This window comes from Xenopus tropicalis, chromosome 5 (genome assembly GCF_000004195.4).
Source record: "Xenopus tropicalis strain Nigerian chromosome 5, UCB_Xtro_10.0, whole genome shotgun sequence".
Lineage (NCBI taxonomy): Eukaryota > Metazoa > Chordata > Amphibia > Anura > Pipidae > Xenopus > Xenopus tropicalis.
In genome coordinates this window covers 104,780,985-104,805,747 of record NC_030681.2, presented here as the reverse complement: position 1 = coordinate 104,805,747, position 24,763 = coordinate 104,780,985, and the positions used below count along the sequence as shown (strand labels likewise).

The following is a 24,763-nucleotide window of genomic DNA, read 5'->3' as shown; positions in this document are numbered from 1 at the left end:
GTCTTATAAATTATGAACACGTATGTCCTTGTTCCATTTGCCTGTTTACCTTTAGATAAGATTGCAGGTGGAGCAGATTTAATTTGAGGTTTATGGATTTAAATGGACCATTTAAAATATGTTACTATCCCAGTTTTCCTTATGCTAGAAAAGAGTAACGTACAATATACATATATATATATAAATATGAAATTTAGTAACATATGGACTTTAAAGAAACCTTTTCACAAGAAAAATCAGCTTGATTTTTCTTCTGTCTACAGAAAAAGCATATAGTATTTTCTTTATCTACAACTGCACAGCATGTGTCAAACAAATCCATGGTTACATGGCTATGGCAAAGCGAGCATTAAAGCACAACATGTATAACACAGAAATGTGGTCCAGCCACTGATCATGAGTACTGTAAGAGTGATCCTTTGGGTATGTCTAATGTATGTAGAGCTATTTCAGTGCTTGAGTAGGTTGGTTTCAGTTGGGCTCCCTTGGAATGGTGCAGTCCTTGTCAGACACTTCAAAAGACACTTCAACTTTATACAAGTTGGCAAGGATTCTTTATAAAAACTAATTTAATTAATTTGTGTTCACATTGCCTTTACAAGCTACAATATTCATAGCCATTTGCCCTAGCAGCATCCCCTGCCCCCACTTTTTTAGGTTTCTTTTTTTTAATGTTCGTTTTTTTTAAATGGTGCTTGAAAAATACACGGTGTGTCTTACTGATCTTAAAAGGTAGAGTAGTACATGCTGGGTCACAATTACTTATGTGCTGCAAAGCTAATATATGTAGCCAATCCACATATATTTTAACCACATTTCTGTTTTTTGGTTACTGTGGCTTTTCAGCCAACATAAAGCCGTTGGGACAGTAAGACTTGTAATATCACTGTAATATCATTTCTTGGAGGAATCAAGATGGAGACCACAGCCAAGATGCACTATTGCCTATAACAATCCTGTACTTAAAACCATCTCCAAAATGGTTTCAGTTACAAAGTGCTTTTATCTTACTGGACTCACTCTAAATGCCTCAAAATCACACTAAAAATGTCACAAGTGATGAGCTGCATGATAAGCAACTAGCACATAATTTACTGCAAGCTTGAAGGTGAAACTTGCCTTGCAAGTATTAGTCTGAATTACAATTTAAAGAAAAAATATCTTGCAGCCATAACATTATGCATTGCACACTATTAAACATATGAGACATACTTCCACTTTTATGGAATTGTATGGTCATAAGGGTTAGTAAATCACTGTATAATTGTTACAGGTAGCTTCTTCAACATTTTAGTAGAATGGTAGTATATACGAACTCTGGAATAATAAGCAGAATTTCAGTTCATAATCATTTGTAGTATGGTCCTGTGTCCTAGCCTCAAGTTGGCGATTCATTCAGGTCATAAGAATTTCTTAACCTTCAGTGTTGTAGCTGTCACTGAAACACAACTCCCAGATTTTGCTGCTATTAGTACAACATACCCTTTTATATACGCTTTGCTTGTATTTTACCAATTTAGTTTTAAGTTTGGTTAACCCCCTTTTTATAATATATAGTGCTATGAAATATGCTTGGGTTTACTAGTTTTGGAATGTCCTAGAAAGTTATTAAATCAGTCCCCAGTCATAAATTAGACAAAAATAACCACATTGGTTTATATTTGATATAAGACCCTACTCAGTCTAAACACTTCTACCCTTTGATCAGAGCAGACACACCCTACCTGTAAAAGTTCTAATCTGATGGATTGAATCTATTATTATTTTGACAAGAGAATATGAAATGGATTTATAGATGGTCAGTTCATTCCACAGTGAAACATAAATCAAATGCAGGAGCTCTCTGAGACATCAGTGTTTTGGTGGCTTCTGAGATGCATCATATATCATCCAGGCTGAACCTACAAAAATGAGAACAGTTGAAGTAAAATGTTAGGCAGAAAGAAGAAGCTGAGGAATGTTTTGTTTCTTTTGTTTTTTTTACATGTTTGTACAATGCCTTCTATGATAATTTTGCATACACAGATCATGTCAAGTCAAAAGCAAAATTAAAGCACTCCAGTAGTTTGTACTCTTTAAAATTCAACACCATTTCCAAGTCTGATATTTTTAATTAACTGTTTTAATTACTAGTTTTTTGGCAGGACGTCTAGGGGAAGTTCATGAATACTGTACAACCATACACATGCTTTGTATGAAGGTTTCACATTTATTGTTACATGTATGGTGGTCTGCAAATCCCAACCAATATCCATGTACAGGTATGGATATCTTATCCAGAAACCTGTTATCCTAAAAGCTCTACATTACAAGAAGTCCATCTCCAATAGAGTCCATTTTAAGAAAATAATTCTAATATTTAAAAATTATTTCCTTTTTCTCTGTAATAATAAAACAGTAGCTTGCACTTGATAGTAACTAAGCTGTATGGATCCACATTGATGGCAAAATCCTACTGGATTTTAAAATTATTTTTAGCAGATAAAGTATGGCGGTATTCAGGTTACAGAGAGATCCCTTATCTGGAAAAGTCCAGGTCATAAGCATTATAGCATAATAGCATTATAGATATTATGCCTGTACTTTGGATTGGTTCAGAAATCAAATAAAAAAAAATGTATCTGTCGATGCACCATGCCAGCACAAACAGAATTTGAGGAAGTAAAGAAAAGCCACAGTTTCTTTCTGTAGTTCTGTTTGTTTTTCCAATAGAAAGGCAGCCATACTGTGAGTGTCCACACTCTCTGTCTGTTCAGTCATGGGCCGATCAATTGTATGGCATACCCAGTATGGCCTCTTTAAGCCTTAACAGAACATAGGTTGGATGCGTGGATATCTAAATGCATATACAAGGCTAGCTTAAAGGATCTGCTACAGCAAAAGTTAAAGTTTTTCACTAATTTGTATTTTCTTAAAAATGATCTTTTTAGGGGGATGCCCAGTGTAAAATGTTCTAGTATACTAAAAAAAAAGTTATTTGAAAATGTACCGTATATACTCGAGTATAAGCCGAGTTTTTGAGCACTAAAAATGTGCTTAAAAAGTAACCCTCGACTTATACTCGAGTACATACGGTAGTTGCCTATGGATTCGCTGATGCAATGCGCTCCTTGCGCGCAAAGCGCCCCCCGTGTACGGTTGTGCGGCCAGACGTGCAGACGCGTGCGCGCAGCGTCATACACGACGTAGCGCCGCTACCATTACGAGCTGAGGATCAGCAGGGAAGAGATGTGCACACGAGTAACATCAAACGCGCCATACCGTCACTTCCATTCCGAGACGCGCCGCTGCTTCGTTAAGGTATAACCGCTGCATCAGTAAGGGATCAGCAAGGAACAGATAAGATACGAGTTACATTTCAGGCAATCCTTGGCTTATGGTTCAGCATCTAAATATTCCTGCAAGGCTGCAAGCTGTCCTGGTCATTGCTTTTAAATGAATTGTGGTTTCTCCTTTCAGTTACATGTGTGTGCCCACAATTTGACTTGCGCATTAATCCCCTTGTAGTGTAAAGTCTGTTTGAAATACATTTTTCTTTATTTCACTGCTATGAAGCACTGCTATTGCCACTTGATATGTCACTGTGAGCCTTGAATGCCCTTTCTATGCTAGATCCCAGAGAGTTTGATGGTGGGGATTAGTGAGGTTTTTTTATACACAACATATCAAGTGAATTTTAAAGGAATACTGTCATTATTTTTATGGTATACTTTTAGTTCTAAATTACACTGTATACATAGCAAATAATTTAAAATTGTGTTCTTGAACCAACAAATGTATTTTTTTGGTTGTAATATAGGTGTGTAGGCGCCATCTCAGTGCATTACTACACATTAGAACTGCTTTCAGGTAACCTATTGTTTCTCCTGCTCCCATGTAACTGGGGGAGTCCCAAGTCGGACTTGGATTTCTTACTATTGTGTGCTATTCTGATATATACTGTGAGCTGCTATCTTGATGCTTTCACATTGTTCTGCTAATTGGCTGCTGGGAGGGGGGTGATATCACTTCAACTTTCAGTAGTGGCTGCACCCTAGGCTTATACTCGAGTCAATAAGTTTTTCCAGTTTTCTTAGGTAAAATTAGGTACCTCGGCTTATACTCGGATCGGCTTATACTCGAGTATATACGGTAATTGCAATTGAGAGAAATATTTATCTCTGTCTGTTCTCTGCAGTCCTTTTCCAGATCAGCTGAATTCTGCTTCTTTGTTTCAGGAATCAGAACCAGTAGGGTAGAGAATAGAATGTGAGAGACAGATACTGCTTTTTGTAGCAATTCCATTTAAGAATTACTTCAAAATCATTTAACATTAAGGGGCACATTCATGAAAGTACGAGTTCGAATCCCGAAATGGGAAAAATTCAGATTAGATATGATAATTTCTGATGATTGCAAATATCACGAAAATGCTTACGAAAAAATCAGAATAGTCACGATAATATTGTATTGGTGATCCGAAACTCACAAAATTTTTGTATCGAATAATCGTAAACGGCAGGAAAACCTTTCTGACTTTGATCCTTCTGTGCATGATTTTGGATAGGACTCAATGGCACTCTGCAGCTCCAACCTGGCCCAAGGAAAGTCACAATACCGAAGGTTGAATGAATCCAAAACTTTTGTACTCGGCGCAACAAAACGATTTTGTCGCACAAATTTTGTTGTAAAGTATGAAAATGTTGCAGAAAATATGCACAGTACCACCAAATACGAATTTTTTGTATTTCGTACCTGTCGTACTTTAATAAGTGTGCCCCTAAATGTAGATGAGATTTTAATAAAATTACATTTTCTTTTATTATGCAAAAAAAACTGTGTTTAGTGTATTTTTTCATTGGTATTATTGGCCCTTTAAATATCTCTCTGTGATACTGCACAAAAAGAATGAACTCACTGTTAAAATCTGTTAGCCTCTTGTATTAGCAAGACGGTTCATGCCAATTCGGTCAAGTGGAATTCCAAATCTCCTCTTAGGAAGTTCAACCACCTTTCTGCAAAAACAATATATACGTATATATTTTTACCACACAAAGTTGCACTATTCATTTCCATGGTACTGTTTAAAAAGCATTTTCTATTCTGCCTGAGAATACGTACTATACATCAGTCAAAAGACATTACACTTTATATTGGGGAGAAGGAAACTGATTTCACAGCTTTTTTATCTGTATTTACTAAATGAATAAACCTTAATACAACTTTTGGCCTGCACTCTAATAAATAGCTGCCCATGTCACCAAAAGGGTCGGTGTGATGGAATAATACTGTACATGTGATTTTTTGCTAATATATATATATATAGTTTATACATAACATGAAAGCACATCCCTATATTGCCACACTTTTAACAATGTTTGTTTACAACTTATTAGTATAATCAAGGTGGGGGGGCTCATAAGAAAATAATATAACTTTTCATGAAAATAATAGAATAATTCTTATTTTAAGAGCCACACCTAGGCATAGTAATCAGGCACAATTTTATTGGTTACAAAATGCCTTTAAACAGACAAAAATTTCCAAAACCTCTTAAAAATTAGAACACAGTACCATTACGCCCACCACTACCCCAATTTAATAATTGTAATATATAAAAGTAATATATACGTCTGTTGCCTTAATCAAACATAATAAAATACAGTAAATAATGTTAGCAAAGTTAGGCAAAATTTGTGTGATGGTGGGGGGGGAGGGGAAGAAGTTTGTACACTGTGCATCAGTCTCCAAGTTCTAAAAAGCAATTTTTTAACCTCTTCAGTTTTTATCTATATATATTAAAGGGAAACTATACCACTGAAAATTACAGGTCTCAATAAAAATGTATCTTACTTAAACAGCCTATGTGCAAAACACTTTCTTATAAATAAAGCTTCTCCGTGAAAAATATATATTTTCACGGCGATAATCCTATATAGAAACACTGGCATTTTATGTACTCAGATCTGTCGGTCTGTCATGTTTGAAGCACTGTGCTCACACACAAACCAAGGGCACACCTATTTTCTATATTACATCAGCCAGTGAATGGACATAATTTTTACTACAATATGTCTTCTTGTTATAGTCACTGCATGCTACTTCCAGTCAGGTGATCTCTGAGGGAACACACAGGCCATCACAAAATGGTGGCTCAAGGTAAAAGATGTAAAACAGTGTTAAATGTGTATATGCCAATTTGATTTTACTAGGATATGACTTATCAGTTGGTTAATGTTTTATTTGAATGTGATGAAGACAAATGTTTCTGGCACACAGCAAAAAGAAAGCCATCTGTATGTAAAAATACTTTTATTTATATAGTATTGCATGTACATGGTTGGGCTAATTAGACACACAAAATATTTGAATTAAAAACCAGAACAGTGGTACAGCAGCTGACATTGCTGCCTTGTAGTACTGGGGTCCTGTGCTTCCTGACCAGGGCACCCTCTGCAGGGTAAGTATGTGTGGGTTTCCTTCTACACTATAAAAACATACAGGCAGGTTCATTTGCTCCTAAAGAATTTGACCATAGTGTGTTGTAGTGACCTTTGTGCCTGGGCTGCTCTGGGACAGGGACAATCTTGTATAAAGAACACAGTCTGTATAACATTTCTGTGGTAAAAAAAAAAAAGATGGATCATTTTAAAAAGCTGCCAGTTATAGTTTCGATGCGCCATCTTGTGTTGATTTTTTATTCTGCAGCTATGTTGAAATGGGGCTAAAATTCCGGTGTCAGAACTAATTCAGTTTCTGAAGCAATGTAGGGAGTAATGTGATAAAAAAGGATGAGTTTTGCTACAAGTGTAGGCAAGTTAAAACCTGGTTTCTATGGATAAGTAGACCTGGTAAAAATATACATCTTGCCTCTGCACACCAAATATAGTATAATATAAAGGAGACTTAAGATGCATCTATGAGTCCTTTATGCTATCAGCAAGCATACATTAGTAACTAACCTCTGCTTGCCCTTAAATTCTGTGGTTCCGGCAGAAAGCCGGTCGAGAGGAGAACCAAATCCAGGGAAGCTTCTCTTTTTCTTGGTCTCAATCACATCATTTTCTAGAGAGACAAGCTCATCTAGAAGTAGAATTTTAGCTGCCAGGTCTGCTGCTGACTTCTCTTCACTGGAGACTGAATGTGAGCTTCCATCCAACACAACTGCTGTGTCAAGCGACTGCAAAATGAAGCACAGTGTGTAACATAAAGCTAAACATAAAGCTAAAAACAGGTCTAAAACTGGTAGAATCCTTAAAATGGATTGTGACAACAAACAAAAAAAGCAAGTGTAATAAACTCAATTGTGATTTTTTTTTTTTTACATCATTTTACTGATGATAAAGGGACAATTTATCAAAATCCAAGTTTGCATTTCTTTCACGAATCAAGAAGAAATGTGCTGAAAAAAAGTGAATGCTTTATTCAAGAAAAAAATCCTTCAAAAAGCACCAGAAACAACTCGGCAATTAAAAGCTGGAGAGGTTCAATAAAATTCAATAAGAATTGTCTCTGACAACTTTGTTTATTTTCTTAGTTTATTTAAACATTTAGTTAAACCTCTTTGAATGGAACAATGTGATTCTTGTCAGCGTTCAACTATTTTTTCAACAAAATGTGGGAATATTCTAATAAGCTAATATAATAATATAAGCTAGCATTTGTCTGTGTTTTTTTGTTTTTTTTTTACTAACTTGAATTATGATAAATCTGCCCCTAATAATATAGCTTTTTAAAGGGCACCTTTAAATTAATTTTTAGTATGATGTAGAGATTGCTATTTTAATTATTATTATTATTAATTATTTATTATTTGCACTTTTTTAAATTATTTAGCTCTTTGTTCAGCAACACTCCAGTTTTGGAATTTCAGCAGCTATCTGGTTGCTAGGGTCCCATTTAAACTAGCAACCTGGCAGTGGTTTGAAAGGGAGACAGAAATATGAACAGATAAGGCCCTAAATAGAAATACAAGTAATAAAAAGTAAGAATAACAATGAAATTGTAGCCTTACAGAGCAATAGTTTTATTGCTGCCAGGGTCAGTGACCCTTTTTAAAAGCTGGAAATAGTCCTTTAAAGAGCCAATTAATCTGCCTGTATGTTCTTGGAGTGAGGGAGGAAACCAAAGTACCCAAAGGGAACACATATAGATATCTTAAGAGGGAATGTAATGTTGTAAAGGGAAAAAGAATTGCATAAACAAAAATTCACATTTCACCATGTAATAGTCTTCATTAGACAGGTATTACTTTGCAGATCTTAATTGTGCATAGCACCCTTCTAAGGTGACATGCTCTATTGGAGCAATAATAATGACCTGCATAAAGGTGCAAACTTGATGAGGTCACTAAATAGTTTTCACATTTGCAGAAGCAAAGATATTAACTTTGTGCAAAGGAAAAATTGTTCACACAAACAAATTTTTTGCATTGCGAATATTTTTTCATCAATGACTTTTAATACTTTATTCTCTGCAGTGGCGGAACTACCGGGGGTGGGATTGCACCGGGGCCTGCACCCCCTTGGGGCCCAGTGGATGCTTGCACTGGTGCAAATTCACCATAAAAAAATGTGTCTGGGGGGGGGAGGCTGCATGCCCTGGGCCCGGGGATGTCTAGTTACTTTATTGATTTCTTGTGTTTTTCGATTACAGAGCATTTTTATTGATTGTTAGTGATCCCCTAGAATTGCTACCTTGAGATTTGCTGAATACTACCAAAAAAAATAGACTAAAAATACATTTAAAGCTTTGGAGGGGCCCAATGAAAATTGTCCCTCCTCCTCCTCCGCTTGCCTGCTCTCTACCTGCTTATGCCACACATCTATCTTTTAGCAAAGTTTAGAGACAGGCTGGGGAGTGAGCACTACAATACAACAGACCCTGTAGTCTGGGCCCCCCTGTTGCCAGGGCACCTCCACAATGGCAGGGACTGCTGTATATGTAGTTACACCACTAATTAAATGGTTAGCAATAAAAGTGAATCTGTGAAGCAATAAAAGTGAATATGTGATGTGTCCCAGCCATGTCTCATGCATGAACAATGCAAGTGTATCAGCAGCACAAAGGCAAAGCCCATATCAGTATAACAGCAGAACAAAGTTCTGCACAGTTAGGGACTTACTCCCAGTGAAGGTATGTGATCCCTTATCCGGAAACCCATTATCCAGAAAGTTCTGAATTCTGGAAAGGCCATCTCCCATAGACTCCATTATAAGCAAATAATTCTAATTTTTAAAAATGATTTCCTTTTTCTCTGTAATTATAAACAGTACCTTGTACTTGATCCCAACTAAGATAATTAATCTTTATGGAAGGCAAAACAAACCTATTTGGGTTTATTTAATATTTAAATGAATTTTAGCAGGTTATAGAGATCCAAATTACAGAAAGATCCCTTATCTGGAAAACCCCAGGTCCCCAGCATTCTGGATAACAGGTCCTATACCTGTATAACATACTATAGCACAGTAGCACCCAGCATTAAATGGTACCTTGAACCACAATACTAAATGATTTATTTTATCTTTTATTTCTGTCTCAACTTCTCTCTTCATTTTTGATATCCTTTAACTTAGTTTGCTTTCAGTGTTCTGCACATGTCTCTCTATTCCTGTTCTGGTCTCTTTTCTTTGTCCATGTCCAATTGTGCCTTCCCATTTGGGAATGTAAAGACTTATGCCTGCTAACATATACACAAATTCCTGTAAAACAAAATCTAATTTTTTCCCCATATCCCTACCTCTGTAGAAGGCTCAGCAGGAGCTGCTTCTGTAGATGTCCACTGTACAAAAGAAACAGCAAGAAGAAGGCTGACACTCACACAGTGCCACTCCAGCATCTGCAAATAGATCATTAAAACATTAAAATTTACATTACATTACATTTACATTAACATTTATTTATAAAGCGCCAACATATTCCGCAGCACTGTACAATTAAAATGTTTTATATAATATATAATAAGTGCATATAAAGTTCTACTGGATCAGCACTGTATACATTCAATTCAGTTGTAAGAACCCTATGTATAGTCATTTTTTATTTATGTAGCACCTATTCACTGTGCTATTATTATGTTTTATTTGATTAAGATAATTGTGACTTTTTTATATGAAACCTTGATTCCTGTATCACTAAAGGATTATACATCAGTGCAGACTGTTGAGAAAATATTTTCAATTATCCCTAATACTTTTATTTACGTTAAGGGGCAAAGCACCTGGGGCTATAAATGCCCTTTTTGTGGGCTGCTAGCAGCACTTCCCAGACAGTGAATTGCCTATTATTCTGATTTGCCATTACTATGTAGAAAAATTATTTAAATCTAATTGTATAGTGAGGTCTTTCCAGGCAGTTTCATTGTTAAAAAAATGCAAATAATTTTCCCATAATTCTTTTAATTTGTGGCTTCTAAACACGTTGCTGTAAAGAATGGGTGCATCATGACTTTGAAAAGGGGAAAGAACAATTGTAGCAACAGGTGGCAACATGTAAGAAGTACCACAATGTCACCTGGCAGTAACATACCAAATGCATACTGGTGTAAAATACACATGGCCACTTTTTATCATGCACGTCTTTGAATCTGATGAAGGTTTGTCTCATACTTTTTAATATGGTGTAAGCAGTAAGGGCATGCTTTTGGGCTTCTCTCCTTTTGCTGCCTTTAGAGATCATTGGTGAAAGCAGCAAAAGTGGCAAAAGCCTGAAGCCTGTCAAAGGTCTATGTAATTAAGGTGTGAACAGTCCAGGTATTTGTAATGCTGGGGGTAGTTTTACTTTGTATTGCCTTTCATATTTGAACTTTCGCTACCTGAGAGAGTGATTTTATTTGGAGAGTAGCAATAAATGTGTTCAGCCAGAATAATAAACCTGTGGTAGGACCTGAAATATGTTCAATGGATATATCACCTCAAGAATCTGACAAACACTCTCTGTCATTAAAGTTATACTGTATATTCAATAAATGACCTAAGCATGACGCGCAGCACCTGTACTTGCTTGTACCTCCTTTTTTCAGCTAGTTTATATATGTGTGAGCAACAGAACTGCTGCATGTACACATTATAGTAATTCTAATACCATTATTTTCTAGAATGCACCATTAGGGGCACAATAACAGTCAATTCTAAAATTGTGTCCTGTTCTCCTGTAGCTCTGACTGCCTAATAGCCTAATAGCTTTCATTCATGTGGCTAAATAATTAATGATAAAGAAAGACATTTTTCTTCATGTTTCTCCCATGTCAGAAAAAGAAAACTGGAAAAGCACAAATCTCCACCAAAATTCTTCACAGCTGGTGCATATTTTCTTAGTGGCCACGTATTACAATGTCAAACTGGTAAACTGCTACTACTTATATATCCCTTCCATGTCAGATGGGCAGTATTGCCCCTCCTAGACAAGGGGGTAGGACCTATAACATACCCAATCAAAATTAATCATGATAATCATCCTATAAGATTACTTGAATTACTCAGCTGCTATTTTTTTTATCCTACTGGACAGGGCAATAGGATCTCCCTCCTCATGCTTTTAGTGAAAATAGATGGTGAAATACAGTATTGTTTTTTCTTTTGTCTCTTTATTTATTTATTTTTTTTCATTTGTATAGACACAGAGGTATGATTCCCAGTGAACAGAGAAGAATTTACCTTATGCCCCAAGATGCATAATATGCAAATTGCCCCTTACTGGGAAGAAATGCAGGTGTGGGCATAGCCATAGTCCTAGCCCTCAGCTCCCCTGCTGTATGCCCAACAATTCACTAAATTCAAACTGGTGTTTAGAGAAGCAATACAGGTATACTAGTGCACTGGGAAGTTTGCATTCTAATAAGCTTATTATGTCCCTCAGCTCAAAGCTGTCAGTGCTCTTGCTAGTCACTGTTATCTGTTAAGGTGTATGTGCTGCTCTGGGCAACTTTGCTGTTGATATTTAAAGTTCTTTATTTGTAAACCTGGTTCTCTCTATTTGTGCTCTTACAGGTGCTTCCAGGTCTGGCTGGGGATTTACACTGCTGAAGCCAAATTGTGCCTCCTTCCTTTCTTGCACCTAACAAGCAGCCTTCCTGCAGGGTTCTGACTGGAGTTTTTATCCTATTGCCCATCTGATCAGGTGCTATCTGGTCAGGTACACATGTTCCTCTTGGCCTGTTTGGTATTATTTGATATCTGAAGTTTTATATTTGTGAGCCTCTGCGCAGACATAGCAGCAAGTGCATGGGCACTGGCCTTTGCTTTGGATTTTGGTTCGCATAGCCGCTGGCCCTTTGCTATGGCCCTTTGCTTGCATTGTGGCAGGCCTTTGCTGTGACCCTTTGGCTTGTGTGGCCACTAGCCTTTTACATGCCTTTTGGCGCATGTGGCTGCTGGCCTTTTTTATGGCCCTTGGCGCATTTTCCATGGGCTACAAGTATTGTGCACTGAAAAAGTCGCTGCAAAAAAAGTCACCATGGATTGGAAAGAGACGCCTCAATAAAAATGCCTATTGACTTCAATGCATTTTGTGAATTTTTGTTTTCGAAGTGACACAGGACAGATTTGCCCATCACTAGTGGAGGAAATTAGTTGGTCTTATAGGAAATGATTCATTTTGATGTTATAGGTGCAGGAGCAGTATTGCCCATCTGTACTGACATATAGGACTAGATGCAATGGAATTTACAGTATAAAGGTAAGTAAAATTGTCATTTTTAACAAGTTAATTTATAACCAACATTGTAATTAATGCCAAAGTTAACATAGTTATATAATAAAAGGTATTGCTATATTCATTTGTTATAATGCAAACAATGATCAGTCTTGGGGAAAATATATAGGAAATGTAAATATTAAAGTTTGATATCACATGTATAATGCAAGCGGGGCTTAGCCCCTGCGTGTTTATTCAAAATATAGCAACATGCTATTGCTGGACTGTGCTGGGAGTGCCGAATCTCTAGGCTATGCACCAAGTAAGAATTGTTGGAGGAGGTAAGGGTGTGCTGGGTGAATTTTCTTTCTTGATATCACATGTATGTCACAAGAATATTTTTATTTTGTTTTGTTATTAGCAGAAGAGAGTGATTTGTATATACTTCTTTATATTCTGTCTTCTTTTCACTCAGCCTTTCCCCTACTTCCTACAATAGAGTGTCTTTGGATAAAGCCAGATTATGCCTGTATGCATGCAGAAACATAAAGAAGCTCTATCACCCCTTCAATAACCACATCCTGATTATTTAGACGTGAGGATGTAAAAATAAACGGGCAGCCTAAATACACACATTTAATATGGCTTAATGTGCATGCTTGGGTTTATTCATCCAAAAGACCAGATTTCTAAAAATAGGACACGGTATACTAACAAAAATAAACCCAAGCACCTGCCTTACAAAAGACACTTGATTAAGTGGTTGAAATTAGACGAGTACAGAATCTAAAAGGTGTATCATTTTATGCCTCTTATTTCCTCACTCTGGCGCCCAAAACAAAATGTTGAGGTTAAAGGTGATTTACGGGGAAGTATATTTTTAGTTTGATGGCTATTTTGGGCATTTGTAGGGAGATCCTAAATTGTGACCTCCTTTGCCTTCTTCATTTATAGCCATGATTATATGTGAACCTTTTTCAGTTCATCTGCTACCCTTTTCAAGGAACAGACTGTAATTCTCTAGCTAGAATAGGTTCTTAAACATTAAATATAATGACTGTCATTTTTTTTTTACCTTTTTTCACCTTAATTCTCCTAGCTTTCCAGTTTGCTCTGCTTCAGTACCAAACTGAAAGGGGTATTTCAAAGTATGGCTAAATATTATTATGTAAAATTAGCTTTACAGCACTAGTGTGGATAAATAATAATAACGTGCAATCAACATATATGGCATTAGTATGTATACATATTATTATGTACTTTGTACATCTATATATAAATATAGCATTATGATGCTGAAAAATTTAAAAATGTATGGCTGGTGCTTTTGCTATTACATTAGAGCAGATTTTCATTCTGAGTTTTGTAGTTCATTGTGCGACTTGTATATTGACAGTTAAAATGAAAGCTCACAATTTGGCTTCTCGGCTGTGTGTATATCTACACTGCGTCCCTGCATAGTTTATAAAGATTGTGAGCTAGAAGTATTTAGGATTTTTTAAAAAGCAACAAAGCTTTGTTAGGCATCCAACTAAAACACAGATACACTGTAACAGTTTCCTAATAAGACTACAGTACCAAAGACAAGTTTATATTATAAATTATACAATAGCTAATAAATCTAAAAAAAAACAGTATTTAAAGGAGAACTTAACTAAATAAGTAGCACATGCTCTGTGCTGCTGTCAGTTAGTGAGAATAGGGATTGATTCCCAATATACTGTGTATACAGAATATAAATGTCACAATATAAGGCTGATTAGGAATTAATACAGATAATTACTTTATGGCAACTCTGAAACCAGGGCAATTAGCAACAAAATGTAAAAATCAGCCCTGTAACATGACAGAGCAACCTAATTTTCTGCTTGATAATTTGCGGCAACCCCTAAACTTAGCTTCTCAGCAGCTGTCCGAGCACACCGAGCATGTGAGTGTCACTTATACTCCTTACAGATTCCAGTATGGTGACCCCATGAGACAAATTTGAAGTACTGAATCATTACTACTATAGAGATGCAAAACCTTTAGGCTAGTTCAATAAGTTCAGTATATAAAATATGGAATTTCTAGGCATATTCAATTTTAGGGTTTAGTTCTCCTTTAAGCTTGTAACAGTATAGATATATTGCATTAGATAATAGCAGAACCCTATATTAGTATTCAAAGCAAATATCACATTCAACAAGATAAAAATACAATTAATTGGTACTTTCCAATACCTTTTCCCTTTTCCCCTTCATAATGGACAACATGGAGCAGGTTTTTGATTTATATACATTCAGTGTTGCTAACATCCCTTTAATGATACTTGTCCAAGTGCAAAAAGTTGGGCTTTGTTAAGATGTATGCAGCCTTGCTTTTTGTATACTTCATAAATATCAAAGCACAATATCAGCACAATTATTCAGGCTCACTCTCTTACTATAAAATGGCTTCTTTGTACATCTAATAATTGTCATCTGGCATTGCTAAAGGAAATGCCTTTAAATAATACTCACCATTGTTTTGTAAACCACTTCCTGGAGGCTGAAAACTGTAACATTTGCACTCATAATCTGTATTTATTAAGTGTGTTCCAACTTACTGTAAAAGAATGACTCATGGTGAGGTAAGCCCCCCATTTCTGGAAATAAACAAAACTCAAGAAAAGGAAAATGAAATCTTTGGGCTGCATCAAAGTTTAAATGTAGGTTATTGCCACCCTGCAGTTTTGTTGGATGACCTGAATTAGATTTTGAAGGCATAAAATATAATGAATATGAGTCTTTCTTGTTTCCAAAACCTGAATCGGTAAATATATATATATATTAAAAAGAGCTAGGAATTGCCCACAGAATCAGCTATTGAGCTTTTAAGTCTGGATTCCCTGACTGATTATGTTTGTTAAATGACAACTAATACCTCTTGTGGTAAATTTTCTCCACTTATTCTTTATACTGTATATGCCATAAAATATGCAGAAAAAAGTTCCAAGGCTATAAAACCTATCTATTAAACAAAGAATCGTCTCCCCTAAGTTTTATTGGAGCAAAATATTTATGCTGTTGATATACTGTATTTGTTGTGGGTATGAGTAGACTTTCCTGGATTCCAAATTCTATAAGTTATATACCACACACCACTTCCACAAAGTAAGTTGGATGCCACCACACCTATCGCTCCAGAATTTTTCTTAAATGCTTGCAGTTTTTACAAGGCAATAAACAACCCACATTTTCTCACAGTCACCGTCTTTAGAAGCCAGAGTTTGCATGGAGTTCTTTAGAACTTTGGTTGCCAGATTTAGTTTTTTTACTTCTGAGTAAGTATTTAGTAAACGATGATTTGATGCAGAGGCTAATATAATGAATATTCCAAAAGAATTTTAGAAATAATATAGCCAATTTTGGGTTATTTTTGTTCTGACCCATATATATATAACCTCTTCATACAAAGCCTTCCTTATTTTTTGGTGAGCAGATGAATTAAAAAAAAAAAAAAAAAAGGCCTTGTTAAGCTCGGAAAACATCAAGAAATTAAATCAGTTAAATATCACAGTTTCATCATTTATGGAAATTTCTCAGGCACCCAAAGGGATTAAATCTCAAAGCTGTCTATTGAACATTACATATCTAGCCACATGTGTAAACACATTATATTAGTCAAATATAAAATAAGTCAAAAATTAAAGTTACAGGTTAAAAATTAAATGGTAATGTCTTCAAAGATTTTATAGACTGTGTATGGTTTACCATATCTGATTTGGAATCAATAGATTAAAGGAGAAGGTAAGATACAATCACTGGGGGGTGCCAAAATGTTAGGCACCCACCAGTGATTGTAATCGCTTACCTGAAACCCCAGACTGGTGCTCCAGAAACCCGTTATCCAGAAAGTTACAAATTATGGGAAGGACATCTTCCATATACTCATTTTAATTAAATAATTCTAATTTTTAAATATTATTTCCTTTTCCTCTGTAACAAAACAGTACTTTGTACTTGATTCCAACTAAGATATAATTAATCCTTTTTGTTGGAAAAACAATAATTGGGTTTAATTAATATATATATATTTATTTAATAGACTTAAGGTATAGAGATCCAAATACAAATGCACAGAACAAAATGAAAATAAGCATGACGGATTTAGGTATAATTTCTTTGCAGCATGTTTTATTTATTGGAGGATCATACAAGGGGCGGTAGGTATTTTTGAATGTGTGACTGGGAAAAAGTTGACTAAAACTGACCCACTTTGTGGTAATTTTATTTATTTTGCAGCTCCAGACTTACTGGGGCTATTTTAAGAACTGGAAGTACAGTTTCCTAAATATTTGGCATGTGTGTCTAACAAGATTAATTACTTGGGAAAAAGCGCAGACATAATTGACCAGTCACACCCAGAATTCCTAGGGATTTAATCCCTCTACCCATATAATACCTATAGGTGCAGTATTTAAAATTAAGGGAAAAAATGTTAAGTAGAAATAAATCAAAAGCAGTTCAAACTAAGCAACTAACTGATTTCTTTCCTTGCTAGTTGTTGGTCTATTAAACATTTTTTACTGTAAAAATGATTAGCAATCATGGAAATTCAAATTATTTTGCACAGTATTTTGCATTATTACAATGCACATGGGTAGCTGATTTTGCTGTACATAAATGGAAAGGTAACACATGCAATTAAAGCACAAACAAGTGTTATAAAATAAGTTAAGAATTTTTTTTTCTTTGCACAAAAGATTTTATTTTATTTTTTTATTTTATTTTTAAACTCTTTAAACACTTGATTTGCAGGATGTTAGTATTAGTTAGGTGCATTAATGCAATAGAGTTGCAAACAGAACTGTAAATAAATTTAGGAGGTGGGGACTTAAATCTGCCACTAACTTTGAGGTTACCTTAAATAATAAAAGGATTCTTTTTTACTTTACCAACACTTTTCAAACTGTCTGTTGTGTGCCTCAAGCAAATTTAAATTAATAAAATACATATATGGATATGCCTAGGCTGTATGTGTATATACTTTTGTATTATAGATCATGTAGCTATGAAATGATATTCAGTGCCAGCTTCAGTCTTAAGTTCTCTCTCTCTTTGTGATCTTTTATTTTAATTCTTGGGATCTGGGGTTGCCAACTATATGAATTCTTGCAGCATAGTTACCATCAAGTACAATTTACTGTTTTGTTGTTACAGAGAAAAATAAAATAATTATTAAAAATTAGGATTATTTGTTTATAATGGACTCTGTGGGAGATGGCCTTCCTATAATTCAGAGCTTTTCTGTATAATTGGCTTCCACAAATCCAAATAAAGGATTCTATACCTATATATATAGTATAAAAAAGACCAGCAACTCCGGGATTTCTTGTGAAAAATCAAAACATGTATTCAAAGTAGCATAAACAGCCGTCGTAACGTTTCGGTCCCCATTGGGACCTTTCTCAGGCCCTGAGAAAGGTCCCAATGGGGACCGAAACGTTACGTCGGCTGTTTATGCTACTTTGAATACATGTTTTGATTTTTCACAAGAAATCTCGGAGTTGCTGGTCTTTTTTATACTATTGGAACCCTTTACCGAGCACCCGAGGTATGTTATGTAGCGGTGTGCCATCCTTTGTGTATATATATATATATATAATGCAAAAAGATACCCCGCACTCACAGGACTTATAAGAAAATAAAAAAAAATTTTATTGGTCAAAAACTAACATTTCGGCTGGCGCAGCAGCCTTTCTCGACGCCAGCCGAAACGTTAGTTTTTGACCAATAAAATTTTTTTTAATTTAAGTCCTGTGAGTGCGGGGTATCTTTTTGCATTATCTCTATTTATAATTCTGCACCCAGGCATTCTTACTCTGCTGATACGTGAGTGCCTGATCTCCTTGGACTATATATATATATATATGATATATATATATGAACAAAAGGTGAATTTTCTTACAAACATTGCAAGATTTGTTTTTTCTTATAATAGGCTAACAGTTATCTGTTATGTCTGCAAAGAGTCTGATTCTTCATTATCACCTCATTTTTCAGTTTCTGATGGGCACAGTAAAATGTTATAAATAACAAATCGTAATGTGTATTTTGTATGGATTATTCAAAGTTTAAATACAACAACTGTTGCCTTGAACACCTATTTTTCAAAAACCCTGTATCACAGCAATATAGTTTAAAGCAAATGGGTATTTATATTCTTGCATAATGTATTGCTACGGTAAACCCTGGAAACATAACTATAATTCTATAATTCTACATTTCTTGAACATGTGAATGCTCAAAATGAACTTGCTAATGATCTAACTGCTAACATAAATAATGAATTACAACAAACCCTTATGAAAATAATAGATTTTTTTTGGGAATCAGATAATAAGTAACAATATGTTTACAAGACAATATAAATATGTAAAAAATGCTGATGCACACCAGGAAAATGTTATCAAAAAAAGATACTCATTTTATTTGGATCTACTTTTCATCTTGATAAAGGTCCCCGGTGAGGACCGAAACCTTGATCCAAATAAAATGAATATCTTTTTTTGATACAAATTTTCCTGGTGTGCATCAGCATTTTTTACACACACACACACATATATAAATGTAATAAATAGATTAGTAAAAGCTATCAACAAGAGGGAATGTTACATATATGGGAAACATACTGTTCTTATATTGCAAACTACTCTGGGGCAGGGATTGATGTGAATGATGAATAATCTCTGTAAAGCACTGCTAAAATATGTTGGTGTTTTATAAATAACTTATGATCAATACAGATGTTAGGTAAAATTTGTGCCATAAACTGAAGTAGAATTTATGTTTAGCATCATCATTATGTTCAACTACTTATAATACTGTAAGTCGTTTTACTTTCCCTTACTGGGCAAATTTGACACATGTGTTCTATCACGATGGGGTGTAAGTGAATGTAATAACAGGTGCAAATTTATAACCTATAACCCTAATAAGATGTTTGTTTTTAAACTGCAGTTTATTAAATGTTACTGGCTAATTAGTTTCCATGGGTTACTAGACCTGAAATAAAATTTGTACCTATTACGGCACTAGAGATTAGTCTAGCCCTAGTCTTTGCCGGTGTCTAGTGATTTGTGTAACACTTATGATGTTCTGAAGCTCTGACTTATTGCTGGGTTGATCTACCCCCACCACTGGACATTAAGGGTAATAACTATAACTGGCACTCACAACTCATTGATGAATATCTAAAACACTACCCAAAATCTGGTAGACAATTGTATAAATAATAATAATAAATAAATGTGAACTATTTCCTATTTTCCGGTACTAGCCTGTGGTAACTGGAACACATACCCATAGCAACTGATCAGCAGCTTGAATTTACTGGTCACGTGTTTAAAAGTAAACATCTTATTGGTTGCTATAGGATACTGCTCCCGGGAAAACTTAGTGCCTTTTAATATGTGTGGGTATGTCTGCTAATATTTTTAGCTGATCTTCTTATGGACATTGATTATCTTGGTAAAATAACATGTATTGGTTTCTTTGTGCTATTTTTATGGTATTTAAACTGTTACTGACCACCATCCACAATCGATTTCCATATTTCATGTATGTCCTTGTACAGTACTTTTCTTAAATTTTTATTTTGAATGCATAAAGAGTAATTATGACTATACATAAAAAGAATATATGTTTATAGACACAAGTAGACCTGAGATACTACCGTGTTTGCGTCTGGTGTATTAATATGTGTAAATCCCGCATTCCCGTTTTCTACTGTGAAGACTGAATATGTAAATAACTCCTTGTTTTAAAGGGATAATTTAATTTTTAAAAAATGTAAACAGTGCTGTGCAGTTTTCTGCTACCAATTAATCCTGTTAAGACATCTGAAGTCAGCAGTGTGGACTTCAAAGCTTTTGCACACAGGATCCGTGAGATTTCTGATTTGATGTTCAGTTAGTTAAAACCTCAGCCATAAAGTATGACAGTTTTGCTGTTTACTTAAAGGAAGGAAGTAGTAAGCTACAGGAGTACCAGAAAACACATAAATCCATTTAAGTAAAGGAAATCATCATTTGTCTCCAACATAGTTTCTTAACATTGCAGGGTGTGTTCAGGTACAAATTAAAACTGTTTTTAGTTGATGAAAAGGCTGCTTAAAAAACACTTAATAAATTGCAATGTATGGGAAGACTACTAAAACTATGAACCTGCCATTGGGCTTTATGGGTGGCTACAACACAAACTGATTTGGCTAGGATTTTCATGTGTACTTTATGTCCTAATAAGGTCCTATAAAGTTTGCCCAGTTCTTGGAACATAATTCTCAGTCACAAGATTTTTATGCTAGTACTGCATAGCCCAAGGCTAACAATAATCTATAAATGACTTTTGGCCAAAAAAATAGAAAAAGAACAATTAGAAAAAAATTGTAAATTATGTTTAAACACAGTTATGGTAAGACCTAGGATACATACTAACCTGCTGTCAGTCTGGCTCCTCTAGAAAGAATGGGTAGCTAAGCAGGTGGCAGTACTGACCTTTTTGGGGCCATAGATGTATTATGCAATGCCTACAATTGTCCAACTACCTTCAGCCAGGCAGGACCAAGAAAACAGAGACATGGGAAGCCATACAGTACAGAGCAGACAGCAGAATAGTCCAAGGGCAGGTGACTAATATTAGAAAATAAGGAAAGACTAGTGTCAAAAAAGGAACACTGGCAATTGGGCAAAATGAGATGGAGCAGATTCTACAGCCAAACAGGTGCCAGCGGGTGCAGTGCAGGTACTGTGCCCCTACAGGAACTCCCTAGAGCTAAGTGATGTAGCCAGGGTGCATTACACAATCTCTTAGGTACCCAGATTTGCAAACAATCACATTGTAAACTGGAAATAGATATTAATGAAAATTCCAGGAATTGAATCAGAAACAAATATTTTTTCTTTTAATTGAATATACACAACATTCGACAAATATATTATACATTAACTTTATCATTAAGAAAAAGCACTATAGTGACTTGTGACTATTCTTCCTAAGGACAGTGAATCCTAGTTAGCCTGTTGGTTAATCATGGAATTGTAGTTCCTAACAACTGCAAAGCAGAAAGAGTGACATTCCAATATTTAAACAGGGGAAAACTATGATACACTATTGTACAGGTTAATAATTATATTGTATTTGTAGAACACTCTGGAATTGTGTCCCATTTTTTCTGTTTATAAATTGAATACACTTATACACACACACAATAAATTCAGCTGAATATTGGATAGCATATAAAAAGTATTTTGTCACTCTCTCTACTACCACAACCACTTTGTTACGGCCCTTTCCAAAATTTACACCTTTATTATATGTCGCAAATGAGCTAATCATTGTTTTCATGCATTGTCTTTCAGCTGACTCAGAAAATCTAATATGCTTAGAAAATGCTTACCCATTACTACAGACTCAAATATGAAGTTTGCCATGTGTGAAGTCCAAGTTGCCACATGATCTTCGTTGCTGAACACAGAAGACAGGCTGCACACACAAAACGTAAGTGCTTTTAACCCACATTTTTAGCCTACTGTCAGCTATCAATATGGAAGATAACCCAGACTTTGTCTGCCATATCCTGATAATTGGGGGGGGGGGGGGGGTGAGTTTAATACACTCAAAATTTTAAATAAACCTATGGGGATGAAAAGTGAGTTAAAAGCCCTCTTCAGTAAAGTTTTGCAAGTGCAGTCTGTACTTCAGTTTATATTCGCTATCACAAGAAGTATCAGCAAGTCCATTAAGTGTCTATACCTTAAAAAAAAAAACTTGGAGCGTGGAATTGCTCATAGCTTAGAATATCACACTATGACAGAAGAAGGGTTATAATTACGCCCTATTACATCTTTATGACAATTCCCTTTAGCTATAATGGATGGCCACTGATCAACAAGGAGTTCCATCTTCTTTTTTTTTTCCTTGATGGGTATGGTAAGGGACGGATATGTGAAAACAAAACCAAAACTTTGCATATATACAATGTTTATAGTTCTTTAACATTTTGCCACTGCAAGGAACATGTGTTAATATAACTTATACTTTTGGGAATCTTCTACAGATTTGTCAATAATATGTAAATATTCTAATTATTTATCTAAGATGCCCGAATCAACCCAAGTTTGGATTTGCAAATATATTGTCACAATGCACAACTGCCATGAATCACATGAACATGAATGTGTGTCGCAATAGATTGTCCATTTGCCTTTGGTATCTCTGCCTTTCCCTAAACTGATTATTTAACTGCGGTTTATTCATTTAATAAAAAGGAACCACAAACACTTTTCTGAATCAATATCCTTCTTTAATTAACACTTGGTAAGAACTTGAAAAAGTGAGTTTTGTTAGTACTTGCTTGGAAACACATTTCCTAATCACTTGTACAGGACAGTATATGCAGGTAGCACTCTATAAATAAAGATATACATACATACATATATACTTACCTTGAGTGTGATGAAGCTGATTTCAATGTGATGTCCTGATGCTGCTTTGCTTGCTATTTCTGCTTAATCCTTGCTTTTGAGCTTGTTCTGTGAGATTTTATAGTCCCTGCTCCAGCCTCCACACTCCAATCCCTGCCTTTGCTTCCCTTACATCACTTTTAGAGATTTTCCACTGATCTTTCCTCCCTCTGTCTATCTCAATCTCCCTTCTACCTTCTTTGCGTTTTAGTGTTTGCGTAATCCAATAGCATTACCAGACAGGCAGCAGCAGCACAGTGAATTACTGACTCCACTCTTGCTGCACTGTTTAAATTCTTATCTACACTTTTTCTTTCATAATTCTTTAGAAATCCCATTATGGAAAGAATAACAGTCCTTATTAAAGTCCGCTGATATTAATGTCAAATAGTCTGTATTGTTTGTAGATCATTTTAGGTAAATGCCTGCCCTTAAAAGTTAAATATTTTGGTTCAGATGAACAAAACACTGCAGACACAGCAACTATCTACAGTGATAAGATTTGCTTGTATTAGAGCAGCAGCATGCAACCTGTGTCTCCATTCTCCCATGGCTTCTGCACCACAACCCCCAGCAATTCTTCAACAATGAACAGGAGTTGCAGTTCAGCAACAAATTCACAAGCTTATGTAGAAGATTCTTCCATTACAGTTGCTTTTGTCCACTGAACCGCTGCTTTGTAATCTGTGCTATATAGCAAATTCTTAAAGACTTGCCAGAAAATCTCCCCTGAATGTAACCCCTGTCTTGTAAGTTAGCGTATCCAGACCTCAGAAAATAGGTCTGTTGTGAAGAGGGAATACAAATAACAGACAAATATATCATGTCATTGAAGTGTGGTTTCAGCTCTTGCCTAAGCAAATGAATTCCTTCTGTTGTACCAGGAAATGCATGCCAGTGTGATGTCTATTTAACCACAGAATTCAACATTATTAATAACTTTTAAAATGCACCAAATTTCTATTATGACCTGAATAATACTGGCTGAGTTAAATCATGGACAGACACTCCTGCATGTACAACAAAACCTGCAGATTCTGCTCTCAGTTACATCCTATAATAGGAATGCTAACACCATTTTAGCATCAGTGAGGTAGGGTTACCAACCAAAAGAGATGTCTATGAAAAATATATGGGTGCAGATATGTTCTTTAATCAATATTAATTATGAGGACCTCAAAAAAGCCAGGTGCTGAGAGGGGTAAAAGGTGTGCACATTCAGAAGCATTGATTGCTCTGCTATATGCCTAGATCTTTTAGTTTAATTTGGGATTAACAATCCACTCTTTTGTTGAGGTTGCAGTTGGAAGAGGACCATATAAACAGTGAAAAGTGTTTTATCTAATACTATAGATATCTGACTGATCTCCAACAAGATATTAACTGGACAGGCTATATATATTATATAGATTAAAGGTAAGAAGGTGTTCTTGTACTTGGTAAAGATACATAGTATGTTGTCAAGCACAACATGAATACATAGTTTACATTTTAACATACAGGTATGGGACCAGAATGCTTGGGACCTGGGATTTTCCAGATGAGGGGTCTTTCGGTAATTTGGGTCTTTATACCCTAAAGGTGGCCATACACGCACCGATATTATCGTACGAAACCTCGTTTCGTACGATAATCGGTGCGTGTATGGCATGTCGGCGAGTC

The 24,763-nt window shown here is 35.4% G+C and overlaps 1 protein-coding gene across 1 annotated transcript; it reads right to left on the bottom strand.

Moving 5' to 3' along the window:
• Positions 1-672: 672 nt before the first annotated feature.
• On the bottom strand, positions 673-23,901 carry ostn (osteocrin). Its single transcript, XM_031902850.1, has 5 exons — positions 23,084-23,901; positions 9,722-9,820; positions 6,942-7,159; positions 4,898-4,994; positions 673-1,901 (listed from the first exon to the last, which is right to left on the bottom strand). The coding sequence occupies exons 2-4, from the start codon at positions 9,818-9,820 to the stop codon at positions 4,910-4,912; spliced, it is 402 nt and encodes a 133-aa protein (XP_031758710.1). The 5' UTR covers positions 23,084-23,901; the 3' UTR covers positions 673-1,901; positions 4,898-4,909.
• Positions 23,902-24,763: the final 862 nt, after the last annotated feature.